Below are 23582 nucleotides of genomic sequence, written 5' to 3' on the forward strand. Positions count from 1 at the left end.
GCCTGCATCCCATGGCTGCGTTGAATATGGGACTCCCCTCGTCCCTTAGCAACCCGAGGGGGTGGTTGTTGCTCCCCCATCAGACTGCCAAGGCCCTGCTCCCCAGGCCGCTCACAGGACCTGCTCAGTCCGTTCTCGAGTTCACTAAAGACTGCGCTGCCGCAGGCTCGGCTTGGCCTCTGGAGTCCGACTGCATCATCATTGTTCGCAGAAGAAGGCCAGGCTTTGAGGGGTTTCTTCTTAACTGGAAGCCTTTTAAGTGCATCCCGATGCCTGCAGCGTATAAGTGACTGCACCAGCAGCAGGCACCGAGGCAACTTTGTGACCTCGCTATTGAGTCATCCTGGGGAACAGAGGATGTGAATCCCCCACCAGGACAGCTGCAGCAAGAGGACCCTGAGGGGCCGGAGCAGAGAGTGAAGAGCTTGAGAGTACCCGGCCACCCTGGCCCTGGCTCCAGCTGCTAGAGGAGAGAGAGGAGCTGGCTGTGGTGGTCCCGGCACCATAGCGCACCCCGGCCACTGCCTTGCTGAGGACAGGCTCAGGCCCGGTCTTCAGCCCATCCAGGTGGCCCTGATAGCTCCCGCCAGCGTCCTGGGGATGCCGAGCCTGGATGGCAGGGCCTGCATCTAGGTGTCATGACGACATCCCCGTGGCCTCTAAGGGAGTCCAGGAGGGACGCCTCAGACCCTTGGCATTCTGCCTGGCCTTCTCTTTGTCCCTCCCTCCCTCCAGGCAAAAGCTAGTGCACTGAGAGCAAAGTTGGGCTCCGGGCCAGTACCCTGACGCCCAGGACTGGGGGGTGACCCGTGTGGGGAGGGCCAGGCACGCGGGTGGATGGGAAGGGGCCTCCCAGGACCCTTGCGGGGAAGGGGCTGCATTTTTTGTCCTGGCCATGAGGAATGTGGATGGCAGTCAGTGAGCCTACCTCTCAGGCCACAGTCTGCCGGCCTTCAGCTCCGACCCCTGCGGATGTCACCCTGGTGTCACAGCCGCACCACCCAATCACAACGCATCGAAGGCCACAGATCAGAGACAGTAGTGGTTGGTTAACACAGGGTCAGGAGACAAAACACATCCCAAATCAGGCTGGAATGCAGGCTCAGGGGCCCACAGAGAACCCTGGGTCAGAAGGAGGCCGTATAGGTAAGAAGCCGGGAGGAGAAATCGTGCAGTGTCGAGTCTTGCTGATGGCAGGGAACGAAGGGTTGATCTGAGTGCGAAGGTAGGAGTGGGACTCCGAGGACAGACAATGTGTCCTGGCCAGCCAGGCAGCAGGGGCCGTGTTTGACCATGAACTGCAGAACAAGCTGAACTGCCTGAAATAACAGGGAACTGGGGCCAGCGGGCTGCTTGAAAGCCCCTCGCTCTCTGGGTATTGGGCCCTCCGCTCTCCGGGTGTTGGACCCTCACCCTCCGGGTGTTGGGCTGACCTTCGGGTGTTGATCCCCTCGCTCTCCAGGTCTTGGGCTGACCTTCAGCCTTTCTCCATCAGGAGAGGGTTGATTTCCTCTAGACTTTTGCTGGTGTCCTGGTTCGTCTTGTAACCTCTTGCTGTTGGGTCAGGGGTCTCCTTTGCTTTTCAAACGTGTCACTTGAACAGGGTGGTGCAGGTGGCCCTCACTCCAGGACCTGGCTGGTCTTGAGGCCATGGGACGTCACCAGTCCAGAGCAGCCCCGTGACCCGTGCTCCCTGAGAGGGGACCTGCTCACCTGGCCTGAGGCCCTGGTCCTGTCCCCAAGGGCAGCGAAGCTCCCAGTCCCTCTGTGGACCACTCTTCATCACATGGGTGCTATGCTGGCCCGGGGTCCCCGGTCCTGGAAGTCTCTGGACTCCCTGTCACCAGAGGGCCAGGGAGACACTCCCTGAATGAGGCTAACCCCTGTCATCTGCGAACTCCACAGCAATGGGCAAAGCTGTGTCATTCAGAGAAAATCGAGATTTCCTGAGAAAAATACGACCCAGAGCTCCCTAAATGTGGCAGGTGGGCACTGTGTTGGACGGGCCTGGCTTCTCCCTGTGGGCCCGCTGGGCACACTCTCAGGCTGTGCGATTCCAGCCATCTGTGGTCCATCCTCACACGGCGGTCAGGGGATGGACTATAAAATGCGAGTCAGAGCCTAAAGGTCCCTGCTCCGCCCTGCAGTGGTGGTGCTGTCCACGTGCCTAGGGCCCTCACCTCCCACCTGCTCCTCCTCCCCCACGGCTGTCGTCTCCTGCCCCCTCTGGACACCTGTCCCTTCTCTGCATAGGCCTTGGCGTCCCTGGGAATGGGCTTTCCTGTCCTTCTTTGGGACTCAGCCCCAGCGCCGCCTCCTCAGCAGGCAATCCTTGACCCTCCAGCCAGAGCGCGTCCCATCCCACCCCTGGATCCATCATAACTCCAGAACATCTGCCGGGGCTTTGAGACAGCGGGGCCCCAGGCTAAGCGGTCCCCATTGTGCACCCCACTTCCTGGCGACAACCTGATAAGGCCAGGACTGTTCTCCCCATTTGGCAAATATGGAAACTGAGGCTTAGCAGGACCGAGGAACCTCACCCACAGCAGAGACCGGCTAAGTCCCAAGGTCAGGGCTGTGGCCCGTCTGCTGCTCAGCTGCGCATGGTGGACTCCAGGCGTCGTGCCTCAGCCCGGGCAAACTGCAGAGCCACCGGGGCTGGGCCCACTGAAGAAAGGTCAGGCTCGACTGGAGTTTAACCTTCACAAGGAATCCAGGGCAGGAAAGGGCTTAGGAAAGCCAGGAAATGTAACGGGGCTCCTGGCAGATGGCAGTGGAGCTGAGTGCCCTCCAGAGACCGAGAGGAGAGTCATACAACTGGGTCCTGTCCACACATACATTCCCGGAGGAGGAACTTTTGTAGTGACGTCACACACATTCACACGCATACTCGAACACACACTGTCACTCACATACTCATTCACAGTCACATCCACACACATTTGCACGCATACATTCACACCCACCTTCATACACACTCATTCACACACATTCACAATCACACATTCACACCCAATTTCATACACTCATTCACACCCACCCTCGTACACACAGTCACAGGCATTCACTCATATTTACACCCACCCTCATACACACCCATTCACGCACATATTCACACACAGACATCCACACGTTCACACACACACTCCACACACTCAAACACATTCACACTCACCCTCACACATTCACACTGTCACACACAAGTGTTCACACACACATTCACTCACGTTCACTCATACTCATATTTACTCATTCACACTCAGATTCACACCCACCCTCATACACACATTCATTCACATTGTCACACACAGGTGTTCACACACATTCACTCTTTCACACCCACACACATTTACACACACATTCACTCATTCATGCTCACACATTCACACCCACCCTCATACACATCTACACACACATGCTCATTCACTCACACAACTGTCCACTCATACACACCATTTCATGTCCTCCCCCACACACATTCACTTACACACACATGCTCTCACACAGTCACACCCATACACACACTCACACCTGAACTCACACGTGTATGCACACACATACACTCATTCCCACTCGGCCTCACTCAGGCTCGCACTTCCTTCCACTGCCCTGGGACGAAAGTGCCATGGAAAGCAGCCTTGCCGCGTGTCCTGTACAGGCTGAGTGTCCTGTACCTGGACCAGCGCCTGGTGCTCAGCAGACGCTCAGTGAGCATTTGTGGAATGAAGGAATGAATGAGTGAATGAATGAACAACGAGCAGAGCCTGGATCCCCCGTCAGCTCTGTGCTGCCGTGCAGAGGCTTAAAAGAGAGCAAAAGTAATATTGATAAGGAACAGACGGCCATATTGACATGACAACTAGTTTGCCATACAAAATGAAGACAGACATCCTGGAGGCTAAAATTCACAGGTGAAAATGCCTGTAAAGGGATGAGGAGGGCTGAGTGTTCTGGGAAATGAGGCTCAGCCATACTGATTAGCGGGGATTCAGGTCAAGGCCCACAGCTGAAAGGCCCCACCTGCCATTACCCCCAGCCCTGAAGATCGGGACAAAGATGTTGTCGGCCAGAAATCTGGATGATCCGGAGCCAGGGTGTCACCCTAGTCTCTAGCAGGCGTCCTCTAGGGCCGTGTGGTTTAACGGCGTGCTCTTCTGTGATGCGGCGCTGTGGGCACCGGGGCTTTCCCCTCGGTATCATTCGTACCAGTTTTGTGAATCAGGTTTGCTTGGAACTTGTGAGCTGTAACTGCTTGACATTTTCTTAGGAAACGTAAATTTAGCCTCAGGAAAATGAATTCGTAACAGCTCTGCAGCAGAGAAGCTTCCGGGAAACTGTTTGCCCGTGGTAGCCTCACTTCTGCGTCGGTGGAGGCTGGCCGACCTGGGCTCTGCCACCGGTCAGTGCTGGGCTGCAGTTCTGCCGCTGCCAGGCCCGCCACTGTGTGCTTGCTGTGGCTGCTTTTTCAGTAGATGAAGCAGATGCGACGTGGGGACGGTAGCAGAGAGGCCACAGGCTCATCTCAGCATCTCATCTCTGACCGTCGCTGTCTAAGTCAGGCGCAGACACTGGGGGCCGGGGGACCCTGGCTGCTGAGGGTGGTTCAGGGTCTGCAGTTGGCCGCTGGCCCTGGAGTGACATCAGTGTGAGCTCTCTGTGGGGTGGTCCCAGCTTCCAGAGTCGTCCGTTATTTTAGAGTGCTCTGCCAGGTGGGCGGGTGGGCAGAGCTTGCAGGGAAGCAGCAGTGAGAGCTCCCGCAGGCGGGCATCAAATGCCCAGCAAGGTCCTGCGATGCCCGGGAGGTGGCAGCATCTCCGCACCTGCGGCATCTAGCCATGTGACTTTGGGAACGCAACTTCACTTCTCTGTGTCTGCTTCCTTTTGGTAAAACAAGAACTTCCGTCTGTCCTTCCTGGGACACCTGGGAGGATTCAGTGAAACAGCCTGCAAAGCCCCACCACTCCAGGGCCCACTGCGTTCTAGGAACAAATTCCTCCAACCCTGGAGCTCCTGCTGTCATGCCAAAACCCTGAGCCCTGGGTCCGGGCTCTGTTGAGTGGGGAGACTGGAGGGCGGCCCTAAAAGGAGTGAGGCCTGGGGTGAGCGCGGCCCTGGGGAAGGGGCCAGAACCCCGCCCCCACCCCACCCTCATGCCTACCCACTCCCATCCTCACTCCTGCCCCTACTCGTACCTCCACCTCCACCCCTACTGCCATCCCTAACTCCCACCCTTACCCTGCCCTTACCCTCACCCCCGCTGCTACTCCCACCTTCACCCCACCCCTACTCCCACCTGAACCCCCACCCCAAACCCCACCCTTACCCTTACCCTCACCGCCACCTTCACCCTACCCTCCCCCTCACTCCCACCCTACTCTCCCCTCACCCTACCCTCACCCTCACCCTCACCCCCACCCTGGGCTCCTCACTGCTCTGTATTTCCATCCCTCCTCTGTGGCCAAAACAAATTACCAGAAACCGGTGTCAGAGGATGACAGGAATCAATTCTCCCACAGCCTGAGCAGGCAGTGCTCCCTCTGCCGGCTCTGCGGAGGATCCTTCCGGCCAATTCCAGCTGCTGGTGGCTGCAGCAGTCGCATCTCCGCCTGCGCCTTCTCTGTGTGTCTGTGGCACATTGTCACATCTCCCTCAGCCTCTTAATAAAGACACTGTCATTGGTTTAGGGCCCACCCTAACCCAGGATGAACTTATGTTGAACTCTCTGACTCAATTATGTCTGCTCAGACCCTTTTCCCAAATAAGGTCCCATTCACAGGTACTGGGGCTAGGATGCAGTGGGGCCACAGCTCAACCCACTATGCTGTCCCTTCTGGGAAGTGGCTGTGGGACCTGAACCTGCCCTAAGTCGAGGAATATCAGAGGGTGACAGGAAGAGGAAGGTGGGTCATTGGGTTTATTTGTAAACAAGGGAGGAAGGTGAGCCAGGATCTGCCGCCTGCCTTTGCAGAATGGCCCGTGAGACGCATGGCTGCTGTTAGTTCCTAGGTCAGCTATTCAGAGGCTCAGTAATCAGTAATAATCACGACTGAGTAAAGGCACCTCCAGAAAATTGATTATGTTATGGATTTCTATCTTTCAAAATGAAAATCGCCTTATTGGTTCCATTATAAAATCAGACCATGATATACGTTCATTGTTAAAATTTTCAGGCGTTTCAAAAGGTAAAAAGTGTAAACATCCCCCAGACTCCACCCTGTGATGCCCATGCTTAACGCTCCGGCCCGTTTCTTTTCTGGACGTGGAGGAATGGGATTCCTCCCGCCTGCTGACTTTCACACCCACTGCCACACACGGTGCATGGGCCGAGCCACCACTGGCAGCTGTGCGGGCTCAGTTGTGTGACTGACCTTTTTCTTTTTTCAGAGAGAGTCTCACTCCGTCACCTAGGCTGGAGTGCAGTGGCACGATCTCGGCTCACTGCAACCTCCGCCTCCCGGTTTCAAGTGATTCTCATACCTCAGCCTCCCAAGCAGCTGGGATTATAGGCACACGCCACCACGCCCAGCTAATTTTCGTATTTTCAGTAGAGACAGGGTTTTACCATGTTGGCCAGGCTGGTCTCGAACTCCTGACCTCAAGTGATCCACCCACCTCAGCCTCCCAAAGTGCTGGGATTACAGACGTGAGCCACTGTGCCCAGCCTGCCCTCTCTTGTTTTTGCCTTGTTTCATATTTTCGTTCTCAGGCTGTCTCCAGTTGTCAGTATGGTAAGTGTTCTCTCACTGGGAGCAGCCTCCATGCCTGGTCACCTGAGGGGCAGTGTGCCCCCTGAGAAGAATGGCCTCACTGCCATCCTGGGCCTTGGGTGTTACCAGCTGCTCCTGCAGTGGCATCCCAGGCCCCAGCAGCGGGTGTTTTTCCCTTTCAGCTCCCTACAGAGCCTCTCTCTGCCCCTCTCTGTCTCAGCACGAGGCTAGTGCCTTCGTGGAAGGCCAGCTTCGGGCAGTAACCGTGGAGTCTCCCTGCCACAGGCCATGTTCGAGCTGGTGACTTCCGAGGCATCCTACTATAAGAGCCTGAACCTGCTTGTGTCCCACTTCATGGAGAACGAGCGGATGAGGAAGATCCTGCACCCGTCTGAGGCGCACATCCTCTTCTCCAATGTCCTGGACGTGCTGGCTGTCAGTGAGCGGTGAGGACGGGGGACAGCCATCTCCCTCAGGGCGCTTCTCCATGCCCGAGGCACAAGTGCTCAACACTGGCTTCTCTACTTCCAGATGTTTGGAATTTTCCATAGTAAAATATAAATAAATGAAGACCTAAATCCAAATCTCACTGCCCTCCTGGCAGGGTGGCCAGTCGTGGCCCCCTGCGTCCCTTCCCAGAAGCACCTGTGCCCCCGACGAAGCTCTGCACTGAGCATCCTACTGGCCCCAGGTTAGACTGATGCTGAGTCCAGCTCTCTCATGCATCAAACCCGTGGTTGGACAGGTTGAAACCAGGCAGGTCCATGGAAGTCTTGTGACAGGGACTGAGGGTATCCATGTAAGCTGCTCTTTGTCCTAGCAGAAAGCCCCAGCCTGGCGCATACAAGGCCCCAGGCCTTGTGCAGAGTGCAGCCCTGGGTTCCCACATCCTCTCCTCCTGAGTGCATTTGCCATGGCTGATGGAAGCAGCTACGGGAGCGGGGGGACTGGGTGAAGCCTGGGCTGAGCTGCAGCAGAGGAAGAGGAGACGGACATCTGTTCATTGAATCCTGTGAGAGGAAATGAACCTGGCTGTGTGGCCAAGAAGAAAGAGCCCTTGCCCTCCCCAGGGCAGGCCATGGACTTTTGCAGCCAGAAGCCACGTGGGGCTCAGCTGGGACAGTGCCTGGTGTTCAGACGGGAACCCAGGCAGGCCCCAGCGCAGCCCTGCTCCAAGCAATGGGGATCCGATCAGCGTTACGTGTGGCCCCTGGAAGTGGCTCGCTGTCCGTGGGCCTCCAAGTGGGTCCCTCCGTCGCACTCACACCCACTCTTCCGTTTGCAACCCCCCACCTCCTCGTGGCAGCCCCGTCTGGTGGATTTGGGAGGTGACGGCTGACTGGGGCCAGAATGGCCTGTGAGACCCCCGGGCTTCTGCCTCAGCACTTTTTTTTTTTTTTGAGACGCAGTTTTGCTCTTGTTGCCTAGGCTGGAGTGCAATGGCGCCATCTCGGTCACAGCAACCTCCACCTCCCGGGTTCAAGCTATTCTCCTGTCTCAACCTCCTGAGCAGTTGGGATTACAGGCATCTGCCACCACGCCCAGCTAATTTTTGTATTTTTAGTAGAGACGGGGTTTCACCATGTTGGCCAGGCTGGTCTCGAACTTCTGACCTCAGGTGATGCACCCACCTCAGCCTCCCGATGTGTTAGGATTACAGGCGTGAGCCACTACACCCAGCCCTGCTGCAGCACCTCTGACTTATGTATGTATTTGTATTTTCCTGTGGAAAATTCCAAACATGCAGAAGTAGACGCCCATGTGCGCTGGTCACCAGCGTCAGCAAAGGTCAGCCCAGGGGCCAGTCCCCGCCCTCCGGGGGATCTTTCTGAAGCAGATCCCCAGGGTCATCTATTTTGTCCTCAAACACATCAGCACATAGCTGAAAGATAAGGTCTCGGTGCTACCAGTGCCCTCAGCCCCGTGAAAACACAGTCATTCTTCAAGATGACCAAATACACCGCCAGTGCTCGGTGCCCCGCATACGGATCTTGTCAGCCCGTACACTCACCATGCACACCGGTGTGTCCAAGCCAGGCCTGCATGCTGTTCTTGGCGAGACAACTGCTGACCCTACCCCAGCACCCTCCAGCCCAGCCACCCTCCACCCTGGGCACCCTCCACCCCGGCCACCCTCTACCCTGGGCACCCTCCAGCCCGGGCACCCTCCACCCTGGGCACCCTCCACCCCGGGCACCCTCCACCCCAGGCACCCTCCAGCCTGGGCACCCTCCAGCCCGGACACCCTCCAGCCCAGGCACCCTCCACCCTGGGCACCCTCCACCCTGGGCACCCTCCAGCTCGGGCACCCTCCACCCTGGGCACCCTCCAGCCCGGGCACCCTCCACCCTGGGCACCCTCCAGCTCGGGCACCCTCCACCCTGGGCACCCTCCACCCTGGGCACCCTCCAGCTCGGGCACCCTCCACCCTGGGCACCCTCCACCCTGGTCACCCTCCACCCTGGGCACCCTCCAGCTCGGGCACCCTCCACCCTGGGCACCCTCCAGCCCGGGCACCCTCCACCCTGGGCACCCTCCAGCCCGGGCACCCTCCACCCTGGGCACCCTCCACCTAAGCTGTTGCCTCTCGCAGGTTCCTCCTGGAGCTGGAGCACCGGATGGAGGAGAACATCGTCATCTCCGACGTGTGCGACATCGTGTACCATTACGCGGCCGACCACTTCTCCGTCTACATCACCTACGTCAGCAACCAGACCTACCAGGAGCGGACCTACAAGCAGCTGCTGTGAGTGTGCCCTGCCAGGGAATCAGGGCCAGGGGGTGGCACCCGGTGCTGGCCCAAACTCCTTTCACAGTGCGCCTCATGGTCCTTCACCTCTGCATTCCCAAGGTCCACGTGGGCCACAGGAGTCAGCCAGGCTGGTGACAGTATCCCAACCTGGCATGTTCCAGGGGGCTCTGGTGTCACTAAAGAAACATTAGCCCAGCCAGACCCCAGGAGAATCAGCACAGCACCCACTGGACCTGGATCCAGTGGCCGAGCAGAGCTCCGTGCAGTTAGAAAAGGGAGCGTGAGGTCAAGTGGCCAATTCAAAGCCCAGGGCATCAGAGACTGGGTTTGCACTAGTGACAAGGGCAGGGACAGGTGGGAAGGAGTCTCGGTGGGGCTCATTCAGCAGCGCCTGGACATTTATTGCTAATCTGCCCGTTCTGTAAACTTTCTCTGAGGTTTAGTTGACAAGGTAATTTTCCAGCCAGTGTGCCTGTTCTGAATCCTCTGCACTGAGGTTCCCTGTTTCAGCGACTGGGGTCAGCCAGGGAGGCCGTGTTGGCTCCCCGCAGAAGCGCCGAGGGGCTTTTCCAGTCACGGCGGCTGCACATTGCACTCCACTGGCCTTTCCACCAAGCCATGGGGTTCATGGTGCAGGTTTCAAGCTTGGGTCTTTGGGCATTTGGATGTTTTAACAGTTGGCGTAGGGAAATTGGAATTGGAGGGAATCGGGATGCTAGTTTTGAGGATAAATGTTGAGAAGGCCAGCATGCAGCAGGATAGGAACCATTCAGAGCGCCCGAGAGCCGCCCTGCCATGTGAGCGCAGACACTGAGTGACAGGCAGGGCGCGGGTCCCTGCCGACTTGCATGGGGCCAGGATCACCTCCAGCTCTCCCGCCCTCGTCAGCGTCAGCACTGTGGCCTGGCCCACCTGTCAGAAATAGCACAGGCTGTCCTGGCGGCGTCTCCAGCCTGCCGCCCGTTCCTGTCACTGCGCGGGTTTACCGGTTTACCTTGCCACGGTTTCCCGCTGGGTAAAATCATCTCATTGTGTGTCTCCCTCACACAACATACTGTGCCGAGTCTTCAAGGCCAGGCACGTGCAGCCACTACTGTGATTTCACTTGTACATGAACAGTCTGTTTTCCTTTTGACCAAAAGAAATCAACGTGTTTCCCGCGCCCAAGGGTCGTCTGGATCCCAGGAGTTTGTGGATGGGGAGGAGGAGTCCCCAGTTCATGCCTCCTGCAGCCCAGAGACCTACTCCACATGTGTGTGTCCCCAGCCAGGAGAAGGCGGCTTTTCGGGAGCTGATTGCGCAGCTAGAGCTCGACCCCAAGTGCAAGGGGCTGCCCTTCTCCTCCTTCCTCATCCTGCCTTTCCAGAGGATCACACGCCTCAAGCTGCTGGTCCAGGTACAGCCTCCTCCCCCTGACCCACAGGCGGGGCTCCCAGCCTTTCCTGTGCTCATTCCGGGACCCTGTCGGCTTTCTAGGTCTATCAGTTCAACACATACTAACTAAGCTCCTCCCATGTGCACCAAGCACGTTTCTGGGCAGTGAGGATACAGCCCCTGCTTCCAGGGAGCCCCACGCAGAGGGGAGAGACCGACCCACACACAGCCAGGAAGCCCGTGGGGACAGTGAAATGGGCCGGCGCCACAGGGGTGGCTGGCTGGCAGGCCACTGCCAGTTGCAGGGGTTGGGACAGGTTGGGAAAGATGAGTGACATGTAAGCTGAGACCTGGCTGACAGGAGGAGCTGGTGGGGGCGGGTGGAGGAAAGAGCGTTCTCGGCTGAGGGAACCGCTGGTGCAAAGGCCCTGGGACTGCAAGGTTCACAGGCAGAAAGGCCAGCATCGAGCTTGGGAATGTGATGGGGACAGGAGTGGGCGTGGGGATGGAGACAGAGGCAGGACCGGAGCCTGAGGTGCAGGGAAGACATTGGGCCGTGTCCTCAGTGTGAGTCCCCTGATTGGACCCACTTTTAGGAGCTGGCCCTGGCTGCTCCGGAGGGTGACGGAAATGGGGAAGGCGTTCCACGGCCAGTGGGGCTGGGCCAGGAAATGGGGGCCCGGCGGGGATGTCAGGGAATTGAAATCAGCGACTTGCTGAGAGAGAAGTGAGAGTGACTCCTTGGCTTTTACCTTGAGCAATTTGGGGGTGTGCGACTTTGGCTGAGATGGGGAGGACTTGGGGCGGGGAGGGCTCAGGGTTCAGGGCAGGATGACCTGAGTTTGAGGGGACTTTGGCCAGTTCAGCATCAGGGGTCAGAGTTAAAGGGAGAGGTCGGGCAGGCGCCATTGGCATCAAGGTGGCATTTAATCAAAGAAGCCACCAAGGAAGGAGAGAAAAAGGGCCTGAGACCAAACTCAGGGACACAGCCAGGACTGGGAAGGAACGACCATGAGGGAGGAGGAAATCCACAGAACTGGAGCCATGGGAGCCTGGGGAGGATGGGGCTTCCAGAAGAGGGAGGCTCCAGCCAGGCCCCTCGAGGCAGGACCGAGACCCCCTCTGCCTAACAGGTTCTGGGGCCCTGTTTACTGATGATGCCCTGGGCAGAGGGAGCCATTGGCAGCTGGGTCGATGAAGTGGACGGTGTAGAGTACAGCTGTGGCCCTGAGGGGCATGAGCTGAGGGGGACCTGGGAGCCACAGGTAGCAGAGGTCAGAGGTCAGACAGGTGAGAGGCCAAAGACCTAGGGGCAGCTACTCCAGAAGGGGCAGAATTACAGAGGGGAGGCCCGACCCGGGAGGAAAGGGCCTGGGAGCATGAGGCCAAGGAAGCAGGTGTGGGAAGAAGCCTCAGCTCAGGGCGAACGGGAGATACCAACATGAGGGCATGGCCGGGACGCGACCCCTCACCGGAAGACACCATGATGAACGCAGTTCCATGGGAAATACCTTTTCAACTTGGACAAAGTGAAACGGAAGACAGTAACGTTTCCTAATTATGCAGAGAAAAAAATTTTTAGGACATTTTGTAGGAAAAGTACATATATGGAGATATTAAAAATCTTAGCTTCTATAAGATGAAAACCAACAATAAGATTAAAACCGACAGGAAGCCGGGCGCGGTGGCTCACGCCTGTAATCCCAGCACTGCGGGAGGCTGAGGCAGGCGGATCACCTGAGGTCGGGAGTTCGAGACCAGCCTGACCAATACGGTGAAACCCCATCTTAAAAAATAAATAAATAAATAAAACCGATACAAATAGGGTGATTAGGAGATGGTGGAATGAGGACGGGATAGGGTGGGCGTTCAGGGAAGGGCCCAGAGAAAGGGGTGGTGGGTTGGGGGCCATTCCGGAGAGAACGGCTAGTCCCCACATCAGGTAGCATGCTGGGGACACACTAAGGAGGCTGGCGGTGGGGAGCACACACAGGCTAAGGAACCCATACTGCCCTGCGTTTGAGGCCACAGTGCCACCTGGTCAGATGCAGCTTTTATTCCTGGGAGAAAAGATGGCACCTGGACTATGCTGTTGAGCAGGGATTTGGAAGTAGGGGGACAGTTAGTGAGAGGCGTGGTGACCACATACAGGGAGGAAGACGCAGGGAGATGGCTGTGAGTCTCAAAGGTCTCTGGCTCAGCTGCTAGGCAGAGGCAGGCAGGTGACCACAAGGTAGGCCTGGGCTGCTGTCAGGGGTGGCACCTGGTGCCAGCATGGCACCTGGCAGCTGGGAGGACAGGTTGTTGGTGCTCAGATGCACCCAGCCTACTTACAGGACAAAAGCCAGTCGGAAAACATGAGCACAGCAAGGATTGCTAGGAGGAAACCATGTGGAGTTTATAGAGCAATGCCAAGATTGTAACTTACAGGTGAAAGCAGTATGGGCATGATTTTTTTGTTAATTGAAGAAAATTGAACAATTGGAGAAAAGACTTTCTTACACTTCATGGATAAGACCAAAGTTAGCAAAGCCCTGGGGCCAAAAGACGGTCCCAGGGAGGAGTGGGAAGCCCGTGGTCCCCCTGCCCCTGTCCCATAAGCATTTAGCTCCCCTGACTGAGCACAACGGTCCTCACTGCTGGATGCCTCACCTGCGGGCTTTCTTGCCCTCCATTTATCAGATGGAGGCTGTGTGTGCACGTATGTATGCATGCATGTGTCTGTGCACACGTCGTGTATGGATGCATGTGTGTCTAAGTAAGTGTGTGGGCATGCAGGTATACATACATGTGTGGGCATGCATGTGTTCATGTATGTGCAGTGTGCTTAAAGTATGCATTATGTGTGTATGTGTGCGTGCGTGTGCGTGCCCGCGCTGCAGCAAGGAACTCAACTGGTGCAGTAGGGAGGCTGCCACGGTCAAGGTGGGCAATGGGAGGAGAGGTCAGAAAGGATGAAAGTTAACGCAGCCTTTCCCTGTGCGCAGAACATCCTGAAGAGGGTAGAAGAGAGCTCTGAGCGGGAGTGCACCGCCTTGGACGCCCACAAGGAGCTGGAAATGGTGAGTCTCGCCTCCTCTCGTGCGGTGGCCCAATCCACTGCTTTCCTCATCCAGGCGCGCCTTCCCGGCCCTGCTCCCCGTGTCTGTGTGTCTTTTTAGAAAATGCAAATTCATTTTAAAATTCGCTTTTGTAGACCAGGCACGGTGGCTCACGCCTAAAATCCCAGCACTTTGGGAGGCCAAGGCAGGCAGATCACTTGAGGTCAGGAGTTCGAGACCAGCCTGGCCAACATGGTGAAACCTCGCCTCTACTAAGATAATACAAATATTAGCTGGGCATGGCGGTGTATGCCTATAATCCCAGTACTTGGGAGGCTGAGGCAGAAGAATCGCTTGAACCTGGGAGGCGGAGGTTGAAGTGAGCCAAGATTGCGCCACTGCTCTCCAGCCTGGGCAACAGAGCAAGATTCTGTCTCCAAAAAAAATAAAAAATAAAAAGATAAAAAGTAAAACTTGCTTTTGCAATCCAGAAGAGTCACTGGAGCTTAAAAAAAGCATCAGGTGTGGCTTGGGTAGAGCCTGCTTCACCCTGCCTCCCTGCTCCAGCCTTATGTACCCGCCCTCTGTCTGTTACTGTGCCTGGCATGGATGTGGGGACAGCAGCGTGGCCCTCAGGACACTTCACCAGTGTGGAGCTCTGTGGTCATGCACAGGCACTGACTCCTCTCATCAGCCGCCTGGTGTTGTTCTCTGCAGGCATCTGGGGCCCACACAGACCCCAGGCTTATCTTTGCCTGTTTCTCCATGTCAGAAGCAGTCTCTCCTCCTGTGAGGCTCATCGAGGTGGTTCCCCCTCTCCCTGTGCCCTGACCCTTTGCTCCAAACCCATCCCTCCCTGCCACTCTCCCGATCTCTGGAGCTCAGTCGCCCCTTTGCATCTCTGTGAGAGGATTCACTGGCACTGCCCAAGAGTGCAAGGACCCTTTCTCTGGACCATCTCCTGATCCTCAGAGAGAGACGGCTGCTCCTGAGGTTTGGAGCAGAGCAAGGGTTTTGCAGGAAGGGCCATCGAGTACATTTCAGTCCTCAGGAGCTCTGCTGCGTTTGGCTCCTGGCCTCAGCTGGAGCTAAGAGCCAGCTTTTGGCAGCTGTGCTGGGGCACCTCCATTGAGCCAGTGACGCCATCACGGTGGAGAGCAAGGCGAGGGATGTCTATTCCACTTCTTTGTCACTCTAATAAAAAGAATATCACTCTCAGTGGGCATGTGATGGCCATTCTCAGCCACATGGAGATATGAGGACTTCCTACCCTAATGCAGTCAGCTCCCACCTTGGGCCTCTTCCCCTGTCTCTTCCCAGACCAGTTAGCCACCACAGTTCCTCTGGCAGTTACACGCTGTGCCTAGTGGGGAAGGCTGGAGCCTCAAGCGGGGCAGCCAGGGGCATCGTGGCCTGGGAGGTGGGCAGCGTCTCTAGGGGCCACGCCCACCTCTGGAAACACAGCTTCCCTTTTACTTACCGGATGTGAGTTCATTCCAGCCCCCACCAGACAGCGGCCACCATGGCCTGTGAGGGGCCCATGTGCCCCGGAAGGGTCTCCCGGAGGTCAGCCCTGGGCCAGGGGTACATCCTCTATTGTTTTAAGTTCTTTTCTGCTTTCATCTTCATTTTCCTTATAATGAAAGGTATACTCTGTTTCTAATAGCTTGCTTTTTAAAAATAAAGGTTTATTTTTTCTTTGATTTATGAAGTAATTATACTCAATACCAGAAAACTCAGAAAACGCTAGTTAAGAAGAAAACAGTAAACTTCTCCAGCCACCTCACCCTCCCTGCTGACGTGCTGCAGCTCATCCCAAATAGACACCTGTACACACACACCTGCACAGCACACTCACAGGGCACACGCTACATGTACACGGCCCACACATATCACACACAGTATACACTGCACATACAGCACACACATCACACAGTACACACTGCACATACACACAGCACATGCTTATCACATGGTACACACCACACATACACACAGCACATGCTTATCACACATAGTACACATGGCACATACACAGTACACACTGCACATGTCACACACAGCACATACTGCACATACAGCACACACAGCACATACACACAGCACATGCTTATCACACAGTATGCACTGCACATACACACAGCACATGCTTATCACACATAGTACACATGGCACATACACAGTTCACACTGCAAATGTCACACACAGTACACACTGCACATATAGCACACATCACACACAGTACACATGGCACATGCACATCACACAGTACACACCGCACATACACAATACACATGGCACATACACATCACATAGTACACACTGCACATACAGCACATGCTTATCACACACAGTACACATGGCACATACACAGTAAACACTGCACATACAGCACACATTGCACACAGTACACATGGCACATACACATCACACAGTACACACTGCACATGTCAAAGTACACACTGCACATACAGCACACACCACACATAGTACACATGGCACATACACATCACACAGTACATACTGCACATACATGTCACACACAGTACACACTGCACATACACAGTACACACTGCACATGTCACACACAGTACACACTACACATATAGCACACATCACACACAGTACACGTGGCACATACATGTCACAGTACACACTGCACATATAGCACACACCACACGTAGTACACATGGCACAGACACACCACACAGTACACATTGCACATACATGTCACATACAGTACACACTGCACATACATGTCACACACAGTACACACCGCACATATAGCACACTACACATGGCACATGCACATCACAGTACACATGGCACATACACATCACATAGTACACACTGCACATGCTTATCACACACAGTACACACTGCACATACAGCACACATGGCACATACACATCACACAGTACACACTGCACATACATGTCAAGGTACACACTGCACATACAGCACACCACACATAGTACACATGGCACATACACATCACACAGTACATACTGCACATACATGTCACACACAGTACACACTGCACATATAGCACACAGTACACATGGCACATGCACATCACACAGTATACACTGCACATACACAGTACACATGGCACATACACATCACATAGTACACACTGCACATACACACAGCACATGCTTATCACACACAGTACACATGGCACATACACAGTACACACTGCACATGTCACACACAGTACACACTGCACATGTCACACACAGTACACACTGCACATATAGCACACATCGCACACAGTACACATGGCACATACACACCACACAGTACACATTGCACATACATGTCACATACAGTACACACTGCACATACATGTCACACACAGTACACACTGCACATATAGCACACTACACATGGCACATGCACATCACACAGTACACACTGCACATACAGCACATGCTTATCACACAGTACAAATGGCACATACACATCATACAGTACACACTGCACATACAGCACATGCTTATCACACAGTACAAATGGCACATACACATCATACAGTACACACTGCACATACAGCACATGCTTTTCACACACAGTACACAAAGCACATACACACAGCACGTTTATCACACACAGTACACACTGCACATACAGCACATACTTTTCACACACAGCACATACATGGCCCATACCTATCACACACAGTACACACTGCACATACATGTCACACACAGTACACACTGCACATATAGCACACTACACATGGCACATGCACATCACACAGTACACATGGCACATACACATCACATAGTACACACAGCACATGCTTATCACACAGTACACACTGCACATACAGCACACGCTTTTCACACACAGCACACACACAGCACATACATGGCCCATACCTATCACACACAGTACACACCACACATACAGCACATGCTTTTCACACACAGCACACACAGCACATACATGGCCCATACCTATCACACACAGTACACACCACACATACAGCACATGCTTTTCACACACAGTACACACAGCACATACATGGCCCATACCTATCATACACAGTACACACTGCACATACACAGTACACATGGCACATACACATCACATAGTACACTGCACATACACACAGCACATGCTTATCACACAGTACACACTGCACATACAGCACACGCTTTTCACACACAGTACACACAGCACACACACAGCACATACACGGCCCATACCTATCATACACAGTACACACTGCACATACACACAGCACATACTTATCGCACACAACACACACGTGGCACATACATATCACATGCATACACACAGTACACACACATTGCACACACACATTGCACATATGCACAGCACACACATGACACTGCACACACAGCACATGCTGCATAAACACGGCACACACAGCACACATACCACCGTATTCTTTGCAAAAAGAGCCTTGTGGCTTAGAAGCAGCTTTGCTCTGCATTCGAGTGCATGTGGCGTCCCCGCCTCGCTCCTGGATTTCTGTTCTTGCATATATGCGTAGATCATAATTATTTTAGTCAAATGCGTTGATGGCCGTTGGGGCCAATGATTGTGTTTCTCATTCTACACAACACTGCAGGGAGCTCCCTGCTCATCCTTCTCTGGGCACGGTGCTCATTGATGTGCCCTGACTGAGAGCCTGTGGCGAGCCTGGCCCTGTGCCAGGCCCATGTGTCAGTATGGAATTTTCTTTCTTCAGAATGAGTCCTCAGGAGTCCCAGGAAGTGTGGAATTGTTAGGTCCCTTGGTGCCTGGGCTGCCTCCCAGGAGGGTGTGGGGAGTACAGCCCGGAGCCTTGCTGGTCCGTCCCACCTGCAGAGGAGGAGGGATGCGTCATGCATGTGTTTTCTGGAGTTTGCTTCCTACCAAGGGCAAGGCAACTATCTCCACTGGGACTAACAGGTTTCCCCACTCGCCTTTGTCCCACAAGTCACTAGAAAGAGGAGCTCCAGCCCAATAGAGACTGGCCGGCCGGCCTCAGCTGTGGGCACAGTGCCTGGTCACAGTGGACACTCAGTCCTTTCTGGGGCCTGACCCAGCAGGAGGAAGGGGCTGGGACAGCTGGCTGTGGTGGCCTGATGTGCCCTCCTTCTTGTCCCAGGTGGTGAAGGCGTGCAATGAGGGTGTCAGGAAAATGAGCCGCACGGAGCAGATGATCAGCATTCAGAAGAAGATGGAGTTCAAGATCAAGGTGAATCGGATGGACTGGTGTGAGCCTGTGCCCCTGGCCCCGCCCCAGAGACATAGATCATTGGGTCTGGCTGGCCTTGCTTAGGTCCTTGGTCACTGGCCACGCTTAGGTCACCCTGGCCCCCTGACTTCCCCAGCTGAAGCCACCCTGCCTGCTGCCAGGCATCAAACACCATCACGGTGGCCCGGACCTGTCTCCTGAGAGATGGGAGTGCGGGGCTGGTGTGCAGCCAGAGGGATGAGGGGTGTGGTCCCGCTCTCACCTGCCGGCTACGTGGCCTTGAGCAGTCAGTTTACATGGAGGGTGTGGTGGGGGCTACTCCAGGGATTCTCAAACCAGGAGGCTCTGGCAGTTACCAACCTCCCCGAAATGTTACAGAAAACTTCAGGCACTTGTGAGCCCCTAAGGGCCCCTGTGGCCTGAGTTTCTGGGAACTTGGGCACATCAGCACACTGTGCCCACAGAGGGTCCCTGAGGTCAGGCTTGGTTTGGGAGCTGAGCCCCACTCAAGGAGGCAGAGGTGGTCTTCTGGGCATCCCATGTCGCCGGGTGCCAGGTGCCTGCCCTGAGCCACATCATCCATCGAGCGACCGTCCAGCTGCGGGCCTGGCCTCCTTGCCCCATGAGTCCCATTCTTTCCTCTCCACTGTGAACTCAGCCCCTTCTCTGATTCTGCATCCAACAGGCGGAGCTTGGTGGGGGCAATGATGACAGATACCAGCCGCCACACCCACAGGCACACACGGTGTCCACACAGCAGTGCACACACGTCAACAGCAGTGCACACGCACGTACACTTGAAGCTCACATGGGGGTGCACAGAACACAGTCCACACACAAAGATACAAGTCCACATGCACAAAAGCACACGCAAAACACACTCATGCCCACAGGGGTGCACATTCACACACACACACAGCCCTGCCATCTCTCTGCATCCGTCCAGAACTCCGCCATTCCCCCCACTTGTGCCTCATTTGTCGGGGCCCTGGGCAGGCGTCAGGGAATGTGACAGATGCAGCACCGGGGGCGTGTCCCGGAGAGGGACACTGTGGGCACGGCCCACCTGACGTCCTCTCTCCGCCGCAGTCGGTGCCCATCATCTCCCACTCCCGCTGGCTGCTGAAGCAGGGTGAGCTGCAGCAGATGTCGGGCCCCAAGACCTCCCGGACCCTGCGGACCAAGAAGCTCTTCCATGAAATTTACCTCTTCCTGTTCAACGACCTGCTGGTGATCTGCCGGCAGATTCCGGGGTGAGTCGGGGCCCAGGGCGCCAGGCGCCCTGCTGGGCAGAGGAACGTGTTGGGCGTTGGGTCTGATTGTGGCCTGGGGGTAACGGGGATCGGGACAGAGCTTGGGCTTTTGGGTCACGTTTAAAGGTCTGCTCTGCTGTGGCCCAGGTTTGGGCCTTTAGCCAAGGTTGTTTCACTTCCCTAAGCCTCAGTTTCCCCTTCTGTAAATCAGGGGTTTTACTCCTAGGGCTGTGAAGGGCCCAGAGTCTGATACATAGCGAGTGCTCAGCAGGGCAGCCATGGTGGGGTCGTCAGGGTTGGCAGGACCGTGGTGCTGTCCATTGTCAGCACCTGGGATGGGTCACCCTTTTGGGGTGTGGGAGACGGGCGTTCAGGTGGGAGCTTCGGAAGGAGGTGAAGATTGGCCAGCGCTGTGGATCCAGGCTCGCTGGCCTGCCAAGTGGGGCTCTCCTGGGACCCCCACAAGCCTCCTTGGGGCTGACACACCTGCCCTTCTCCCTGATCTCCAGAGACAAGTACCAGGTATTTGACTCAGCCCCTCGGGGCCTGCTGCGCGTGGAGGAGCTGGAGGACCAGGGCCAGACGCTGGCCAACGTGTTCATCCTGCGGCTGCTGGAGAACGCGGATGACCGGGAGGCCACCTACATGCTAAAGGCGTCCTCTCAGTGAGTGTCTCGCCGCCGCATGCCCAATGCCACCCGTGGCACCTTTCCATGTGGCCTTGATGTCTATGGGTCTGTCTCCAGGTGGAACAAGGCACCACGCACACCCCTCATGGGGCTGACCTGGCCGTCCTTCCTATCCAGACCCTGCGGCAGTGCTTTCTGTGAGGCCTCTGGGGGTGGCTGCAGTTTCCTGGGTGCGTGTACCTGTGTGTGCGTGGGCGTGTGCGTGTACCTGTGTGTGCGTGTGCATGCGTGCGTGCGTGCGTGTGTGTGTTTTCCCTTGGGGCTTCAGACTCCAGGCAAGTCCCTCTTTTCGGATGGGCTGTTTTAGAACCCTCCAGTCAGGCTGAGTAGGGAACTACCATCCTCCTCCTCCCTGCCTGCCCACTTGCTGTGTGGCTTTGAGCTCATCTCTTCACCGCTCTGAGCAGCTGGGACCCCTGCCCGGCAGCCCTAGGCCCCCCAAGAGGGACAAGCAAGCTAAGTGTGGGGAGAGATGCTCTGCAGGCCCTGAGCCTGGAACTCCCTCGTGGTCTGCTGAGCTGAGGCTCCACTCTCCTCCTGCCGCGGCCCCGAAGCTGCCCCTCACCCACAACTCACCAGATAGCCTCCCCTGCCCAGACCTGAGGCTGCAGCTAACATGGACCAGGGCAGGGCCCGTGGGGATGAGAAACTGGCTTCGGTGGCGTGGCTGTGGCCAAAGAATGTGCTCTTGTGCATTACCTGGTGGGGGCTGTTACCTTTCGGGCTCACCTTCACCGCCTGACTTTGGAAAGCCTCACACGGGAACATCATGGGGGCGCTCCCTTGTCCCTCTGTGGGTTCCTGTGTGTGTCAGACCCTGGACCAGCCCATTTCTGTGGCTCTCTCGAGCTGTCCCTGGGGTGGGCTCAAGCGGTGCTCAGGACGGTGGCTGCGGATCCGAGGGGCAGCTCGCTGGGAAGCCTGGCGCACATCTTGGGGGCTGCTGTTGCTCTGCGGTTGGGGCACTGTCCTCTTCCCTGTGCCAGGAGTGAGATGAAGCGCTGGATGACCTCGCTGGCCCCCAACAGGAGGACCAAGTTTGTTTCATTCACATCCCGGCTGCTGGGTAAGTCACCTGTGGGGAAGGGGCCACCATTTGTGCTTGGGCTGGCTCTGCCTGCTGCCGCCGGCGCGCATGCGACTGCCTGGAGGGAGCCCTCCCTGAGCAGGTCATCACAGAGGCCCACATGGGCCCCCAGGGGCTGCTTCCAATGGAAACTTAGTACCAGCCAGGAACCTGACATGCCCACGTTGTGCGAATGTTAGACGGGCCTTAAGTGACAGGTGTTACAAGGTCACCAGGAGGAATTTGGACCAAACTCCAGTCCTATTTTAGGGTTGCCAGGTGCCCAAAAAGCTTATTAAATACAAAAATGCCAGGCACAGTGGCTCATGCCTGTAATCCCAGAACTTTGGGAGGGCGAAGCGGGTGGATCACCTGAGGTCAGGAGCTTGATACCAGCCTGGTCAACATGGCAAAACCCCATCTCTACTAAAAATACAAAAATTAGCCGGGCATGGTGGTGCATGCCCGTAGTTTCAGCTACAAAAGTTCCTTCTGAAGTTTAAACAAAGGCCACCTCACAGCCTTTATTCATGTGTTTTTTCCCAGAACTCCTGGCTATGTTAATAATGTTTTCTCTGGAAACAAACCCTCCTCTTCCTCAGACGAGGCTTCTTCAGTTGCTGTGGGAGTTTCCCCATTCTAGGCAGGGCTCAGCCGTGGGCTTAGTGGGAGCAGGCAGGTGGGTGCGCGGTGGTGGGGACGTGCCTGTGCCTCTTGTCCCTCAGACTGCCCCCAGGTCCAGTGCGTGCACCCGTACGTGGCTCAGCAGCCAGACGAGCTGACGCTGGAGCTCGCGGACATCCTCAACATCCTGGACAAGACTGACGATGGTGAGGCCGGGACCTCCCCTTGGAGCCCCCAGGGATGCCGCATGGAGCCCTGCCGGGCAAGGGATGAGGGGGAGGTGGAGAAGGAGATGCCACCGCTGGCTGATGGGCAGGTGGGGCCGGCGCCCCGCCTCGTCTCTCGCTCCCTGAGATGTTCCGCTTGGACACCGCCCGTCCTGGCTCCACTGGCCTTTCCTCGGCCAAGAGGAGGAATCATTTTCAGTACCTCCCCTGTCCTTCCCTAGAGCTGGGAGGCCCCACCATTCCTCCTTCACAGTGAGCTCAGCCCAAGTGGTGGCTCCGTGTCCCCTTCCCCTGGCCCTTGCCTTGGAACCCCCATCACAGGGGGAGGGAGGACAACCAGGAACATCCTGACCCTGACCTGACCCCGCCCCCTGCCCTGTATTTGCAGCAAGCTTCCAGGTAAGCCTGTGACCCCCCAGGCTCGGTACCCCATGTGGGCCAGGAAGCCGCCCCCAGCTCCTGGCCGCCCCTGCTGGTGTCATCAGAACCAAGTGAAGTTCCAGCCCCATAGAATTGAACACGGTCCCCCTTTCCTTTTTCAAATCACATCCCTGTTTCTATAGTAATTGCTCCTGATCCAAATCCCCAGAGTGTACCACAGCGTTTTCCTTCCCAGCTCCTCCTCTCCTGCCGG

General features: G+C 56.1%; 1 protein-coding gene across 1 annotated transcript in view; it reads left to right on the top strand.

The window, feature by feature from the left end:
• Positions 1 to 23582, top strand: part of NGEF (neuronal guanine nucleotide exchange factor) — a 129996-nt gene that overhangs the window by 104622 nt on the left and 1792 nt on the right. Inside the window, exons 6-14 of the mRNA XM_012434188.2 lie at positions 6993 to 7153; positions 9301 to 9453; positions 10726 to 10855; positions 13821 to 13895; positions 19000 to 19089; positions 20179 to 20342; positions 20852 to 21007; positions 22018 to 22097; positions 22823 to 22927. Of these exons, the coding sequence (XP_012289611.1) occupies positions 6993 to 7153; positions 9301 to 9453; positions 10726 to 10855; positions 13821 to 13895; positions 19000 to 19089; positions 20179 to 20342; positions 20852 to 21007; positions 22018 to 22097; positions 22823 to 22927 (1114 nt within the window). The remainder of the gene's footprint in view (positions 1 to 6992; positions 7154 to 9300; positions 9454 to 10725; positions 10856 to 13820; positions 13896 to 18999; positions 19090 to 20178; positions 20343 to 20851; positions 21008 to 22017; positions 22098 to 22822; positions 22928 to 23582) is intronic.

Source organism: Aotus nancymaae, unplaced genomic scaffold (genome assembly GCF_030222135.1).
Source record: "Aotus nancymaae isolate 86718 unplaced genomic scaffold, 86718_ANA_hifiasm-v0.15.2.pri h1tg000008l, whole genome shotgun sequence".
NCBI classification, from domain to species: domain Eukaryota; kingdom Metazoa; phylum Chordata; class Mammalia; order Primates; family Aotidae; genus Aotus; species Aotus nancymaae.